Source organism: Anabas testudineus, chromosome 7 (genome assembly GCF_900324465.2).
Source record: "Anabas testudineus chromosome 7, fAnaTes1.2, whole genome shotgun sequence".
Lineage (NCBI taxonomy): Eukaryota > Metazoa > Chordata > Actinopteri > Anabantiformes > Anabantidae > Anabas > Anabas testudineus.
This window is the reverse complement of record NC_046616.1, coordinates 3,154,122-3,171,228: the sequence shown is the minus strand read 5'-3', so window position 1 is coordinate 3,171,228 and position 17,107 is coordinate 3,154,122. Positions and strand designations below refer to the sequence as shown.

General features: G+C 39.4%; 4 protein-coding genes across 4 annotated transcripts; 3 read left to right on the top strand and 1 right to left on the bottom strand.

Annotated features, from left to right (window-relative positions):
- The first annotated feature begins 1,647 nt into the window (after window positions 1–1,647).
- LOC113166813 (trace amine-associated receptor 13c-like) lies at window positions 1,648–2,841 on the top strand. The gene is made up of 2 exons (XM_026366980.1): window positions 1,648–1,820; window positions 2,031–2,841. Exons 1-2 carry the CDS (start codon window positions 1,648–1,650, stop codon window positions 2,839–2,841), a joined length of 984 nt encoding a protein of 327 aa, XP_026222765.1.
- Window positions 2,842–5,216: 2,375 nt separating this feature from the next.
- On the top strand, window positions 5,217–8,337 carry LOC113167121 (trace amine-associated receptor 13c-like). The gene is made up of 4 exons (XM_026367512.1): window positions 5,217–5,378; window positions 6,769–6,849; window positions 7,141–7,307; window positions 7,533–8,337. The coding sequence occupies exons 1-4, from the start codon at window positions 5,217–5,219 to the stop codon at window positions 8,335–8,337; spliced, it is 1,215 nt and encodes a 404-aa protein (XP_026223297.1).
- Window positions 8,338–10,903: 2,566 nt separating this feature from the next.
- LOC113166819 (trace amine-associated receptor 13c-like) lies at window positions 10,904–12,111 on the top strand. The gene is made up of 2 exons (XM_026366986.1): window positions 10,904–11,073; window positions 11,301–12,111. The coding sequence occupies exons 1-2, from the start codon at window positions 10,904–10,906 to the stop codon at window positions 12,109–12,111; spliced, it is 981 nt and encodes a 326-aa protein (XP_026222771.1).
- Window positions 12,112–14,764: 2,653 nt separating this feature from the next.
- On the bottom strand, window positions 14,765–16,008 carry LOC113167120 (trace amine-associated receptor 13c-like). The gene is made up of 3 exons (XM_026367511.1): window positions 15,967–16,008; window positions 15,694–15,851; window positions 14,765–15,575 (listed from the first exon to the last, which is right to left on the bottom strand). Exons 1-3 carry the CDS (start codon window positions 16,006–16,008, stop codon window positions 14,765–14,767), a joined length of 1,011 nt encoding a protein of 336 aa, XP_026223296.1.
- Window positions 16,009–17,107: the final 1,099 nt, after the last annotated feature.

Below are 17,107 nucleotides of genomic sequence, written 5' to 3'. Positions count from 1 at the left end.
GCAAGGGAACCAACAACACACAAAGCTTTTCACACCAGCTTGCATTAGTGTCGGATAACATGTGGGTCTCAGTGCAATTTAAGGTGTTAAAAAACAAACGATGCACCTCTGCATGGACACATGATGCATTTGTTGCTAGGAGACTTCCCGTTCATCCTAGTAAACAGCTGTTTCTAACAAACCCTCAAGACTGTTTTTAGAGGTTAAAACTTTTTTTTACATGGATAATGTAGCAGTCAAACAAACAGCCTTTATTTGTCATGTCACATTTACATGTTGCAATGAAATTGGTCCTCTGCGTTTAACCCATCCTCTTGGGGGGAGCAGTGGGCAGCTACATACAGCGCCCGGGGAGCTAGCGTGGAGTGTCAAGGACACACCTGGTGTCTGTGACGGGGTTTGAACTCTGAAACTTTCTGAATCTAAGGCCAATGATCTACCCATCGAGCCACCAGGCCTGCCCTAACTGTCCTGAAAATATAAATTCATCATTTAATTGTTGATGGTGGGCTGCTAGCTTTAGTCATCAGCCATGGTTGCTAGTTTCTATCTCTGTTTATTATTGGAACATTACTTTAATTCCTCCAGCCTGAAGTATCATGTTACATTTTCCTGGACCTTAAACCTTAAACGTTGGGGAAACGGTGGGTAAGAAATAAACAATATAAAGTGCAGCAGGAGGAGAGAAGGTTCATATCACAACCTGGTACTTCTACCAGTGTCTATACCCTGCCACCTTTAAAACTGTGAAAATGTGGTTGGGGGGCGGAGGGGGGCAATGGTTCCCTACAGGGATACATGGAGGCTGTGGACTGAGAGGCACACTGTGAGCCACATGGGTGGTTTAACAGACTATAATGACTTCATCACAGACTACATGATTTCTGTGTAAACACCCAACCGAACTCTGAAAACGATTATTTGATAGCAAACCAGATGTAAGGACATCAAATACATACTTAAAGCAATCAGGTTAGCAGGACTAGGACCAGCTACCATCTGTGAATTGACAGTTTCAGCAGATCAGGTGAGAGGAGAGCTGCACAGCCTATTGAGTTGGATGGTGTCAGTCCAAGAGTACTTAAAGCCTGTGTCCCCCAGTTATAAGACATACTCCAATACATTTTCAACCATTTCAGACTTGAGTTACAATTCAGTCCTCCCATTCTCATCATGCTGAGTCTCTAGTGGACAGACTCGCGTCCCTCCTTTCTGTCTGGAATACCTGGGATTATAGTTGGACGGTAAACTGGACTGGAGCACAAACTCAAATGTGCGTTTTCAGTCTCTGCACAGTGCATGTGATTCTTTGTTCTGATTTCCAACAGCTGTGTATTGTCCAGTTTTGGTCTGTGTTTCTGCTAAGTAATCCCAGTTACTGAGGTCCAACTTTTTTTATTCTGCTGAACATTTACCTATCAGACAATCAGTTTATCATGAGGACACTCCCTCCTTTTCCCACAGCTGAATATGCCTGAGTGACGTATAGTGAGAGAGAGGGAGCAGCAGGGAGTGCAGTGCCCTAGAGTGATGCCGGAGGAGGAGAGGGGTAAGATCCATAAAGGTAAATTAGCTGTCTAAGTCAGACACTTGCCCAGAAAGCTGGACGTGTTCAGCAGCTTCTCCTCCAAGTCTTTATCTCTGACGATGGAGACGCTGGATAAAACTGTGCTCTGCTTTCCACAGCTCCACAACTCTTCTTGCAGGAAGCACACACGTCCTCACTCTGAGGCACTGCTTATTTATATTGTGCTGTCCTCCGTCTCTCTGCTCACTGTGTTTCTCAACCTGCTGGTCATCATCTCCATCTCCCACTTCAGGCAGAGATAAATGTCTTGCCATTTATTATGTTGTTGTAGTGAGACTTGTTAAACTATTATATCTGGATGTTTTATTTAACAACTGTATAGTTTAGATATGCTGCATTTTCAGTTGGGATCACTGCTTTTAACCATTTGAATCAGTAGTAATTCTATGAATGTTCTTGCTACTTAAGTAATTTTCACAGCAATGATGTTCTCTCACTCCAGGCAGCTCCACACTCCCACCAACCTCCTCCTTCTCTCTCTGGGGGTCTCAGATTTCCTTGTGGGTCTCCTTGTGATGCCATTTCAAATCCTCTTAATAGAACCCTGCTGGCTTCTGGGTGATCTGATCTGTGTCATGTTTTACTGTTTACCCTTTATCACTGTCAATACTTCAGTAGTAAACATGGTGCTGATATCAGTTGATCGTTATGTGGCTATCTGTGACCCTCTGCGTTACCCATCCAAAATCACTCAAAAGAGAATTAAAGTCAGTGTTCTTCTGTGTTGGCTTTACTGTGTTATCTACAGTTTTCTGTTTTTACTTGATAACCTGAGGCAACCAGGTAAGTATAACTCCTGCTACGGAGAATGTGTGATAAATATAATTGGAGCTGTTGACATTGTCTTAGGTTTTATCCTCCCCATTTCCTCCATCATCATTCTGTATATGAGAGTGTTTGTAGTGGCTGTGTCTCAGGCTCGTTCCATGCGCTCCCACATTGCAGCTGTCAAACTGCAGCGTTCAGTGACTGTAACTGTGAAGAAATCAGAGCTGAAAGCAGCCAGAAATCTTGGTGTGATCGTCGCTGTGTTTCTCATGTGTTACTGTCCATTTTACTGTATCGCTCTTTCTGGCTATGACCTCACAATTGGTTCTTCCACTAACACTTTAATGGATTTCCTGCTGTATTTTAACTCTTGCCTGAACCCTGTGATTTATGCCTTTTTATACCCCTGGTTTAGAAAAACTGTTAAACTCATCGTTACACTAGAGATACTGCAGCCTAACTCATTTGAAACCAACATACTGTGAAGAGAAAGTTTTGAATTATTTAAAAGACATGACCTTTTCTATAAAAGAGATGTCATCATCTGTTGCTGTTTAGTCAATGTGAATAACACTCGTTCTTGTCAAATAAAGAATTGGTTACTATTCACATATGTTGCTTTGTATTACACATGATTGCTTGTGGAACAGCTTTTAACAGGCTATGTCCTTTAATTTTTTGCAGAAGAGTCTCTGCCATGGACATGTATGTATTTTTAGAGTGTAATCCGTTTCCACTTAGTAGTTGTTCTTGCAATTATATCATGATCACACATTTCTTGGACTATATAAGGAGATATAGGAGATATAGAAACGGTAATTAAAAACAAATTGGGAAAACAGCTTCAACTTTTTAGGACAAAGTGGACAAAATGAAAGCATCCTTAACACCAGCGTGGATGGTTGAAGATGCTGTATGTCACAAGCATGATAATGAAAAGAAACCCTTGACATTTCCTTTCTCTGTAGTGTTTGATTCAGCAGTTTTTTTGTTTTCACTACAGCATTACTGAACTTTTAGTTTACTGTAGGAATTGAAAGCATGGTTAAAGTTGGGTAATAAAGGCTTAGTTAATCTTGACTTCACAAACATGTTTGTGTATTAAAATCATGATTTTGTTTCCTTAATTTATTCTTCTTTAAAAGAAATGCACTTGTTGCTTAAAGCGGATCAAAGGAAGGAGTTGTACCAACCACCTGTGAGTTTGTTGCTAATGAGTCCTTTTTATTAATTTAAAACTGTGTTGTAGAAAAATATCTCAATGTCAAAGTGAAAATGGGTTTCTAAAAAGTAATGTCAAATATAATTCACCCCCTTTTAAAAGACTAAGTTAATCCGACTGAGATATTTGGTGAGAGAAGTCCCTCAGTTAGTGAAACAAGATCACCTGACTGCAGTGAATGCGTCTCAGGTGAGGCAGTATAAAGAAACTTTTGCCTGGAAGGTCCAATGCTGGTTTTTTTTAGAATTCCTTGCAATCATTACACCATGAAGGCAAAAGAACACTTCCAGCTACTCAGGTCTTAGAAAAGTATAAGTCAGGGTCTGAATACAAAAAAAAAAAAATCCCCAAGGCACCGAACATTCCACAGAGTTCAGTGAAATCCATCATCAAGAAATTGTAGGAATATGCCACATGACTAACTCTGCCTAGAACAGGCTGTTCACAAAAACTGAGTGAGCGAGCCAGAAAGAAAACTAGTGAGAGAGTCCACTAACACCAATGACTAGTCGGAGTTGCAAGCGTCAGCTACTCGGATAGGAGAGACTGTACATGTGAGGATATAGACTGACAGGAACCAACGGTTTATTGCGAAAACGGGGGGTAGAGCAGTTGCCTACAAGCCCCAGGGTGAGTAGTTCGATTCCCGGTTTAGACAACAAAACTCTGTAGTAGTGCCGACTCAGTCTGGCAGCTGTCCAAAACTAATTTACCCAAGGGGATCAATAAAGTATACATTATTATTAAAAAGAGTATGTTATTACAGTTTTTCTCAATTGCTACGACACATTTCTTGAAAGCTGCTCTACTTTTCTCTAAACTGTGAACGCAAAACCAAAGTTTCAAGCTACATTCACAAAACCTCAGACTCTTCTTGCAAAACCAAACTTTCAGCTCAAAACAGTTCAGTCTGTACTCAAAACTGAACTATGTTGTCAAATCGTGCCCTGAGTCAATCAAAATTGAAATCACTACAGTCACTAAACACTATGTAGAAAAATATAAAACACAATGCTCAGGACATGTGTAGTAGAAAATTTTCCTCTTCCTCTAAATATTGTTCCATCTTAGTAGACTTCAAGGAAGGACTCAGTGTGATGAACCATCTCAGTTTTATGCGTACTTGCCGGCATGGAGAAAACACCACAATCATGTAAATGTCTTCTGCTCTACCTCTGTCTAACCCTCATACTTATACTTCTCAGGGCCCCCTCCACATAACATTCCTGAGGCACTAAGTATATGTGTACCATAAGGAAGACAAATTCTTCTACATTTAGGCTAAATGTTTATACCATAAATTCCCACTACAAGTCTGTGTTTTTTCACTCGTGACCTTGTGACCTAGAACTCCTCTCCCATGTCCTATCTGTGAACCCTTATCCTGTCTGGTATCTCCTATCATCTTTCATACGGAAGTTGCTCTTTTCTCCTACACATGAAGCTGGAGAAATAAAAGTTTATTGTTCACAGTAGGCTAAATGCATGTTGCAAAACAAAAGAAGTCTTGTGCATTTACACATAGCACTTTTAAAAACAAACAGAAATCTTATACATTTGCCACTTGTGTACAGTAAGCCTATGTAAAAATAAAATACAAAAATATATTATATAAGTGCATTACTCAGCCACAGGATCATGTCTCCGTACTGGGTCAGGCCACAGGACTTCATCCACATCACAGGCCACATTTTGTCTGGCCAGGCAACGGGGGAAGAAACCCCTGGCATGCCGTATCCGGGCCTCCACACCTATGTCACCACAGACAAGTTCCATGGCTTGCAGGAGATTTACGCTGGTGTAAGGTTGGCATTCATATACCTTCCACTGCCATGAGGAGAAGAATTCCTCACGGGGGTTTAGGAAAGGGGAGTACGGTGGAAGGCAAAGATTGATAAAACCTTGGTTCATATTGAACCACTCTCTAACCTGGGGGGCTCTGTGAAAACTCACATTGTCCCAAACAACAACATAGATAGGATGGGGTTTCACGGATGGGCGGGACTTACCAGCTCTATATTATGTCATACAGTAATTGCGGTCAACATTTACATACTGTACTATAATGTCAAATAAATGACCAGTCAAAGTCATTCTTTTTGCTATTTTCACAAGTGTGTATGTGTGAATTTCTAGTGGGATGGAGGTCTTCACTCTCTTTGTAGAGTTGCTACTGCCAGTCTCCTTACCGAACCCAGTGATAAATGAACACAGAGAACCTTAAATCTGAGTACCCTACAGATCTGAATCACACTGTGCCCAAACTCAGTAGGAAACATAGAACAGATAATCTTACATACTCAGTCAGGTTCAGAAGTGTAGATTTTAGATAGCCAGGGTAGGGCATCAGCCTACTAGGGGCTACACCAACATTACATTGGCATGCAACTTTAGTGAGAGCACAATCAACCACATGGACCACTGTCTTTGACGCACACATCAGTGTCTTATAACAATCAAATCTTGAGTTCTTGTTACATTCTTGACTAATAACACTTTAACATGCTTTAGCAAGATGTGGTTCCTACAAAACAGGTTCCACCGTGTCAGAAAAATCTGAAATACTGAAACTGTAGTGGCTCACTACCATTATAAATGTTTTCTTTGATAATGATTTGTTACGAACGAGCTAACTAGTGGACCCAGGCGCAGAAGGACAGCAGGACAACAGAGTGTGACTTCCCACACAAGATTTATTAACAAAAATAATAACAAAAATGCAGAACACAGGGGATGTAATGCAAACAAAATCAATAGAACCAAATCTCAAAAGGAGAATCAAACTAAAAAACACTGCAAAAGGCAGGCAAACAGGAACTCACTAGGTTATATAATAAACAAAACCCTCACAGCTAAACACGATCCTACAGAAAACAAAACCACAGCAAATGCTGGGACAAAACCTAATACTAAACATACAAAGCTGGACCTAGAAGAAAAAAAAAACGCAGCAAAATGCTGGAACAAACTACAGAGCAAAGAAACTGACTAGACTAACAACACTTACAAACCGTGGAGAACAAAGCTAGAGGTCGGGGAAAAAGTAAATGGAAGAGGCAGGTAACAAACGAGGTAGACGGTTGACACACCAGCAAATAACAAACACACAGACATGGACTTAAATACAAGACAAACTAATGATTAGCAATAAACACCTGCTAAAACCCACACCTGTTGCCACTCCAATCAGCCAAGGCCTGGCCCCGGAAGTCAGGGAAACAGAGACAGAGACCTCCGGGGACACTGCCTCAACTGGCTGGAGGAGGGAACTGTAACATGATTGTATAGTAACTATACATAAATCTAAAATAAAAAAGCAAAGCAGCTTTTTTGTTCACATTTCAGCAACAATATGGGTCCATAAACAATAATAGAGGTCACAAGACAGTTGCTACTTGTTTAGTTGATGGAGGGGCACACACCCCAATGTCCAAGAGAGTTAGTGAGAGACAGAAGTTGTAGGAGGAGAGGAAATGAAAAGAGATAAAATAGCTGTACGAAAGATAGTTTGTTCAGAAGGCTGCTGGTATTCAGCAGGTTCTCTCTCTCTCTGTTGATGGAGACCCTGGAGGAAACTGAATTCTGCTTTCCACAACTGCTCAATGCCTCTTGTAGGAAGCATATTCGCCCTCATTCTGAAGCAATGGCCATTTACATTCTGCAGTCGTCCAATTGTTTCCTGACTGTGTTTCTCAACATGCTGGTCATCATCTCCATCTCTCACTTCAGGCAGAGATACAAATTTTAGCTTTGATATTATATAGCTGCACTGATGCATTGAAATACATGACCTGAGTATTAACAGACTATGGTTTGATTAATCTTGTGTTAAACAGCAGCAGTTTGTTTAGATATACTGTGTGTTCAACTGATGTTACAGGTTTTGTCAATGAACTATTTCATTGACAATAATGCTGTTTTAATATTCACAGTGATGATTTTCTCTCACTCCAGGCAGCTCCAAACTCCCACCAACCTCCTCCTCCTCTCTCTGGCTGTCTCAGACTTCCTTGTGGGTGTCTTTGTGATACCGTTTCAAATCCTCTTAGCAGAACCTTGCTGGCTCCTGGGTGATATGGTTTGTGTTCTGTATGATATCTTGGCCTTTCTCTCGGTTTCTGCCTCAGTAGGAAACATGGTGCTGATATCAGTCGATCGTTATGTTGCTATCTGTGACCCTCTGCATTACCCCAACAAAGTCAATCAAAAGAGAATTCGAATCTCTGTTCTCCTGTGTTGGATTTATTCTGTTTTCTACAGCGTTATGTTTTTATATGATAACCTGGTACAACCAGGCAGGTATAACTCCTGCCAGGGAAAATGTGTTGTTAACATAATAGTACCTGTTGATCTTGTGCTTAGTTTCATTGTCCCAATTTCAGCTATCATCATTCTGTATATGAGAGTGTTTGTGGTGGCTGTGTCTCAGGCTCGTTCCATGCGCTCCCACATTGCAGCTGTCAAACTGCAGCAGAATATAACTACTACAAAATCCGAGTTGAAGGCAGCCAGGACTCTTGGTGTCATCGTTGCTGTGTTTCTTATGTGTTACTGTCCATATTATTGTGTTTCCCTCACGGGTCGCGCCCTCACAATGGCTTCTTCAGCTAAAGTTTTTATGATTTTTCTAGTGTATTTTAACTCTTGCCTCAATCCTGTGATTTATGCCTTTTTCTGTCCCTGGTTTAGAAAATCTATTAAACTAATAGTTACACTGGAGATACTGCGGCCTCACTCCCATGAGGCCAGTATACTGTAGACAGAAACCACGGAGAAATTAAAAGAGATTGCTCTATTAATTGAAAAACACTGTCTGGACAATTAAAATATCCCCTTTCTTAAGCTCTGCTTATGTGATGAGGTTCATGTTGTTCACAGGCACAGTGTTTCTCAGGTCATAATACTTATTCGTCTTTCTTTGTTCGCCGTATAAAACGTTTTAATGCACTTGTAATGTGTAATGTACATAGTTGTTATTAACAAAGTGATGTTTGGTTTTTTACTACCACCATTGTCATAAGCACATCAATAAAAGTAAACATTTCCTTCCAGTACTTTCTTTTTACATGCCTTGTCCCAGCTTCATCGTTGTGATTTTATTGTCTTTTTTGGAGTCGTATTTATAGTATTATTTTATTGAGGATTATGCACAGTACATATAAAGTTAGTTTTTTGCTGTAATGAAATAGAAGTTAAGTTGAACAAAACTTCATCACGTCTGACGTGCCATTATGTTTTATTTAATTCCCAAACAAGAAGGAAAAAATAGTTCGAAATTAGAATTAAAAGGAAAAAAAAAAAACACTAAAGTTATGTGAATCTACCCGCCATGATGTTGATAGTGAACAAATAGTTATCACCACAGAGTTTCAGAGAAATCAAACAAATGACATTAGATTGTAATGAAAGGGTTGAGCAGGTTGAGCTTTATACACATTATACTGATTGTACAAACAGACATGCAGGTCAGGGATCTGTGTCAGAGAGGGAAAGGAAATTTAATTATCCTGCTGGCTGTGTTCACTGTGCATTTTAGAGTTTTCTGGCAGGAGGCAGTGGAGCCTCTGTACCGCATAGGAATAGAAGTGAGTACACTCCTTAAGGCCCCTCAATAAAAGGAGAATTTGATGAGAGGTTGGACATTTGCTCTTTTCAGTTTGAGTAAAAAGGTAAAGATATGTTTAAGAATTCCCCACCGATGTGGTGTTATTAAAATTGTAATTGTAATTTCCTATTAATTGTTTGTCTCAGCAACGTCAGTTAATTCAAAATGCTGCAGCCAGAGTTCTGACTGGAATTGGCAAGAGAGATCATATTTTTCCTACATTAGCTTCTCTCCATTGGCTCCCTGTAAAAGACAGAATTGAATTGTTTGAATTATTTTCCTTACATATAAAGCACTTCATGATACGCCAGGGTTGATCATTAAGGTTTGTGAGGCAGACGCCTTCTTTACGTTGAGACTAGGCCTAAAACTGTCTTTTTTTGATAAGGCCTATACTTGGAGATGGGTCAGTTTCTGACCTATCTTTCTAAATGCTACCATTGCTTGTCATTAACTTTATGGTTTTTCTCTCCTGTAGTTGTTTCCTCCTCTCTGTCTCACTCTGTCTGTTCTCCTCTGCAGGCATCCTTGGCCTTGGAGCTGTATATCTCAAGAGTCCAGTTACTGGTTCCACCAACCCTTTCAGGGATCTTCCTGCTTGTTGTTGTTTTTTGTTGCCTACTGTTCTTTTTCTCTCTCCTCTTTCCACTCACCTCAACCGGTTGAGGCAGATGGCCGCTCTCCCTGGGCCTAGATCTGGAGGTTTCTTCCTCCAAAAATAGTTTTTTGGTGCTGCTCAAGTGGGGTTATTGGGAGAAACCTTAAATACTGTAAAGTGCCTTGAGAGGAGTTCAGTTGTGCTTCGGTGCTATACAAATAAAAGTGACTTGAATTGAACTAAATTGATAGCCTGGTGGACGAAGCTGTTGAAGCCTTCAAAGTATCCAGTATTTTTTCTCTGAAGGCAGTAAAGTGAGGGGGATTGTTAGTGGCGAGATCTATTGCCACTGATGCCGTTTCCTCTACAGGTGAGGCAGGTAAGGAAAATGTTTTAGAAAGAGCGAGGAAGTAACAATGATCCTGCTGGCTGTCTTCACTATGCATTGATAACTTGCAATTTAGTTAGTTTTCCTGGAGGAAATGGATAGATCACCTGATCCATCTCTAACTATAAGCTTTATATAACCTTTTGTGGCCCCTATGTTAGAAAGTCCTGCATACAGTTGCAGAGAAAGCAATTGAGTCCAGTCACTCTATGATCTTCTGGGTTGTTACTACTTTGCATCTTTATGCTGCCTGGAGATGGCAGCATTTCAATTTCCATCATTAGAGTCTAGTTTGAGACTAGTGTTAGGGGGTTAAGGGTACCTCCTAAAGTACATACACGTGAAGGACTTTTGCAATAAGCTGAAAGTTTTCAGATGAGGTTTCTTGTCATCTGAGGAGTTCCAGAGAGCACTACACTCCTACACAATTCATTAATTCAATATTCCCCAGTAAGATGTTGTATTTTTAACTCACACAAAACTGCACTATGTATTGTCTTGTAAGAGGTCATTTTACAAAAGAGCTTTTGCATTATGCAACAGGGGGGTTGCGTTTTCAGATAGTTGTCATTAGTATGACGCAAAGCGAAGCGAGGGAGGGAAATAAGTCACAGAGAGACTGGAAAAAAAGGAGTACATAGGGGGATAAAGGGAAGAGACAGGGGAGAAGAAATCAGCTTTATGGCACATAACGTGGTTCAGAGGGCTTCTCTCCTCCTCTTCTCTCAAAGATGATGGAGACACTGGAGGAAGCTGAACTCTGTTTTCCAGGACTCAACACCTCTTGCAAGAAACGTATTCGCCCCGACTCTGAGGCAAAGATCATTTACACTCTGATGTCCTCCATCTCTCTGCTCACTGCATCTCTCAACCTGCTGGTCATCATCTCCATCTCCCACTTCAGGCACAGATAAATGTTTTAGCTTTGATGCTATGTTGTTGCCACTTCTCTGAAGAAGTGATCTCTTTCTTTTTTTGCATTTCATGCTGATGGTTTGACAAGATTACAAACGGTGCTTACAACCTTCATTAAATATTGAGATTCACTGTTACTTAGTCACTATTGTTAAATAACAGCTTGTTAATGATGTTGTTGCTCTTTATTGTTGAAATAATTTTCTCTCCCTCCAGGCAGCTCCACACTCCCACCAACCTCCTCCTCCTCTCTCTGGCTGTCTCAGACTTCCTTGTGGGTCTCTTTGCGATGCCATTTCAAATTCTTTTAACAGAACCCTGCTGGCTCCTGGGCGATCTGGTGTGTGCTCTGTATTATTTTATACCTTTTATCATTGTCCCTGCCTCAGTAGTGAACATGTTGCTGATATCAGTTGACCGTTATGTTGCTATCTGTGACCCTCTGCATTACTCCACTAAGATCACACATAGGAAAGTTAAAATCTTAATTCTTTTATGTTGGATTTATTCTGTTTTCTACAGCTTTCTGTTTTTATATGATAACCTGAAACAACCAGGCAGATATAACTCCTGCTATGGAGAATGTTTTGTTATGGTTATTTTAGCTGTTGATCTTGTGTTAAGTTTTATTATTCCCATTTCAGCCATCATCATTCTGTATATGAGAGTGTTTGTGGTGGCTGTGTCTCAGGCTCGTTCCATGCGCTCCCACATTGCAGCTGTCAAACTGCAGCGTTCAGGGACTGTAACTGTGAAGAAATCAGAGCTGAAAGCAGCCAGGACTCTTGGTGTGGTTGTTGCCGTGTTTCTCATGTGTTACTGTCCGTTTTACTGTGTCTCTTTCTCTGGCGCTGATCTCATGATCAGTTCATCAACAAATACTTTTATATCATTTCTAGTTTATTTTAACTCCTGTCTGAACCCTGTGATTTATGCCTTTTTCTACCGCTGGTTTAGAAAATCTATTAAACTCATTGTTTCACTTCAGATATTTCAACCTCACTCATGTGAAGTCAACTTACTATAGAGAGGAAATATGCTGATATAGATGAAGATGTGTTTGCATCTATTGTTGCTGTGCCAGTGTAGTGAGGAGGACATCAGTTTTTTAAGTTGTATTTATTACAATGAAAGGAAAAGCTTGCTTTCACTGCCTTTATTTTAAATGCATTTTAAATGTTCCAGTGTTAATAGGTTTCATTTAATCAGAATATATATCTAATTTAAGTAACATCTTTTTTGCTTTTTGCTGCATGATCCCTGCATTTTTAGTTATACACTGTATGGTAAAAATCATAATTTGAAAAGTGGCACAGCTGTTGTCATAGTGATGTTATCGTCCAATCTGATTTCCCTTCTTGCATTTTCTAAGTTGAAAAATGAATCAAATATAAAAAAAAAATAGACAATGAGCTCTGTGTTGTTGCTAAAAAACTGAAGTCTTTCTTTTTCTCATAATGTTTTGATTAATATTGTGCACATACTTTACTCTGTAAGTTGTAGTCCTGTTTTATTCTCTCCAGTTATAGTTCATCCTGCAGAAGTATTTGTGTTTCTGTCATCGAAGATTTTTGAAAGTATATTATGAATGATCTCTTGTAATGTAAGATGAGATGATAAGGAAAGGTCACTCTCTTTACACAGGGTCACTTCCTTGTCATTGTATTTATTTTGAGTGTAAGCTTTGAAATAAATATCACTAAAACACTTTATTCTTCTTACATGTCACAATCTTCTGAAAACATTTCCAAGTTTCCAGGTTTTACATCTCAATCCAATACACAATTTATAGATAGATAGCACCTTTTATTTTAACCCACCTATTTTCCATATGAAGTATTAGTAAATGTAGACTTAAACAAAATAACTATGGGGCGGTAAAGTGGTTGAATCCAAGGGTCGGCTAGGAGGCTTGCATGAGTTTGTATGTTATTCATGTATCTTCAAGGGCTCTTTCTGGGAACTCTGGCTTGATATAGTTGATTAATCTACTGTAGATTACCCACAGGTGTAAATGGTTGACTCATGACAAGCGGTTGAGAAATGAATGGATGGATAAATAAGACTAATATTTAGTTGCAAATCCTCTGCTTGCAAGTATTGCATCAAGTCTGTGAACCCCTGACATCACCGAAGTTTTTCCTGATGTATTTGTGCCTAATCCAAACCAAATACTTTGTTTGAAGTTGGTCAGAATTGTTGCTTATACTGTAACTGGATTGAATTGGAAACTGAAGGACATTGCTAAATTTCTTCATAAGCATAGTTTGATTTTCACTTTTATTTTCAGGTTATCCAATAAATTCATAAAGCTGTAAAAACACAGTAAATCCAACACAGGAGACAGAAACAGAGATCCTAACTTTCTTTTGAGTGATTGTGGATGGATAATGCAAAGGGTCACAGAACAGAGTGATGAAGCGTAAGAAATATTAAAGAACACACACCAGGTAACAAGGAGCCAGCAGGGTTCTAGCTCTGCACACCTCCTTTGTTCTTTAAAATTGGCACAAGTACATTTCTCCTCCATTTCTCGGGCATCCTCTCTCGCTCTTTAGGGTCTGGTTAAACACACTACTGTAGAAACTCTACTCTCCTCACCTTCCTTCTATGCTTCATGTCAACCAACTCTCTGGCCTTCATTGACCCAACATGCTATCCTACTGTCGGTCCTACACTCTTTACTCAAGTACAATTGCTAACGAGTTGTTCAATAAAGTAAATTCATATTAATACTATATATTTTATACTTTGATGTACCAAACTGCGTGTTAATGGTAGAATTAACTTTTGCTGTGCTGGCTGAAGAACCCTTGTTATGTTCTACATAATACTGCATAGACTAAATTGAAAGATGGTGGAAAACTTTGGTAAAGTCTCAATACTATTTTGTTAAATAATACTAATTCACTAAAAACTAAAATTGATATCGGAAAAACCTGCTCAAGTAAAAAGCAACAGAAAAAGATTATTTGTGCAGATCACAGGTTTCTTGTAATATTTATACAGTAATAATACATATTACTATATACTGCTGCATAGCTTTTCAGTTTCACACCAAGTAATAGGATTATTTTGTTTCAGATCTTGAAAAGTAACTAGCAAATGCATCTTATAGAGTAAACAAACAATATTTGCCTCTGAAATGCAGTAAAGTTGAATTATGGAGTGAAAGTTAATGGAAATTCTACTCTGTACTAAGTAGAAGATTCTTTCAACCACTACTTACTACTTACATCTGAGTACCATTGATAAATTAATACTAATTTGCATTATTAACTTCATTTGCAGGGAACCTAATGACTTAACTTTCTCTGTAGAGTCAGAGCTATTTTCTTACATCACAATGAGACAGCAAGGTTAAGTGCATATTATTTAATTAAATTAGAAAGCTTTAAATATGTTTTAGAAAAATACAATTAAGGGGAATAAGTTTTTTTGTGTGTTGTTGAGTCTTTGACAGAAGAGAAAATGAGAAAACATCATACTTTATACACTCAAAGCCTTCTATGGCAGATACATTTTGCAAAGATTACAGTATGTATAGCTGAAGTACAGACTGACCCTGAATTACTACGTGACATGAAGAAAGATAACAACATTAAAAGGAAGTGTTTTTTCAAGCTGAGCACAGAACATAAGTAAGACCCTTCATCTGTCTCTTTTCAGTCAGTTTCTCTTTAAAGCACATTGGCCTGACAGGAGTGAGGCTGCAGAATCTGTAGTGTGAGAATATGTTTAACAGATTTTCTAAACCAGGGGTAGAGGAAGGTGTAGATCCCAGGGTTTAGAGAAGAATTAAATAAAACCAGAAAATCCAAAAAGGGTTTACTTGATGAAAACAGTGTGAGGGTATATCCAGAGAGAGACACACCATAATATGGACAGTAACATAAGAGAAATGAAGCAACAACCACACCAAGAGTCCTGGCTGCTTTCAGCTCTGATTTCTTCACAGTTACAGTCTTTGAACGCTGCAGTTTGACAGCTGCAATGTGTGAGTGCATTGCACTAGCCTGAGACACAGCCACCACAAACACTCTCATATAAAGAATGATGATGGCTGAAATGGGGATGATAAAACTTATCACAAGGTCAACAACACCTATTACATTAATCACACATTCCCCATAGCAGGAGTTATAGCTGCCTGGTTGTTTCAGGTTATCATATAAAAACATGAGGTTGTAGAGAGCAGAGGAAAACCAACACAAGAGGATACAGATTCTCATTCTCCTTTGAGTGACTTTGGTGGGGTAACATAGAGGGTCACAGATAGCAACATAACGATCGACAGATATCAGCACCATGTTTCCTACGGAGGCAGAGACAGTGATAAAGGGCAAAAGTGAATACACAGCACAACGCGGGTCGCCCAAATGCCAGCAGGGTTCATTTAAGAGGATTTGAAACGGCATCACGATGAGGCCCACAATAAAGTCTGAGACACCCAGAGAGAGAAGGATAAGGTTGGTGGGAGTTTGGAGCTGCCTGGAGTGAAAGAACATCATTACTGTGAATCTTACCAATCACCAAGACGTAATAATCAGCAATCACTTGTTTCAGATAACAGAATTACAACAGTATTAGTAATCATATGTTTCTCTGCCTGAAATGGGAGATGGAGATGATGACCAGCAGGTTGAGAAACACAGTGAGCAGAGAGATGGAGGACAGCACAGTGTAAATGATCATTGTTTCAGAATAAGGTCGCATGTGCTTCTTGCAAGAAATGTTGGCAAGTTCTGGAAAGCAGAGTTCAGCTTCCTGCAGTGTCTCCATCACCAGAGAGAGGAGGAGAGAAGCTGCTGAACTCTCACAGCTTCCTTTTCTCTGTCTTACAGTTGATTTATTTCTTTCTTCTTTACACCTCCTCTCTCACCTCTTGTCTTTCGGTCTCTCTTGGAGACAGAGTGTTTTTCATTTTTAGCTCATGCATAAGCTCTGGTGACTACATCATTAGCTAAAGTGTTAGACAGTCAAAACAAACAACAAAGAAAAAAGGAAGGAGTCAATGCGAAGGAAAATGTAACTCATTTTTGCAGCTTGTTTTCTGTCGTATCTTTTTTCAACATTTCAGCTACACAGAATCCATACATATTAAATAACATTCAATTCGGTTCAATTCAGTTTTATTTGTATAGCGCTAATTCACAACAGAAGTTATCTCAAGGCACTTTAATGTGCAAGGTTTAAGACCTTACAGAGAATACTTTTTTACAAAAAAAACAACAATTCCATTTGAGCAAGCTTTAGGCAACAGTGGAGAGGAAAAACTCCCTTTAGAGGAAGAAACCTCCAGTCGATATTTTTGCCGTAGACTGAAACATTTGGGTTCAGCTCAAGATTAAAGTTTTTATTTCCAGGTCTTTTCATCTGGATCAGAGTTTTTTTTTTTTTTTTTTTTTATATCAGAACATGTGACTAACAGTGTTTTCAGATTTGGGTTTTGTCTGTTCAGACTCCATTTGTACGGCAGAAGCGAACGTACGGAAATATTTTGTCTGCAATTTAAAGAAAGATGCAACCAAACTCATGGAGCAAGATAATGACCCAGAGCACACGGTTAAAACAACGTTCAACAAGTTCATCAAGACATTTTACACTGGCCAAGTCAGTCTCCAGACTTCAACCCTATGATCATATTACCTGCTAAAGACCAGTTGAAGAGAGTAACCCAATTAACGCAAATTGTTTCAGCAGGAGTACCCGAAGAGGACCCACGCAGACACAAACATATAAACTCCACACAGAAATTCACCAAGACACCCTATGGATGTGAGCCTGGTTCCTTTTTGGTGTGAGGTCAGAGGTCAGAGCTACCAACACCACCATAGTGCTGCCCCAGGTCTTAAACACTTTAAAGTATTTGAAGTCTACATTTTCGAATACCTTTGCTCAATAAAAAATTTGTGGGTTAAAATAAAAAGGTGCTGCCTTTGTCACGTACACGGCTTTCTCCTGCCTGTTTCCCGTTTTTTCTCCTCCATGCCTAAAGACTCTGACTGCATATTATCCATCAT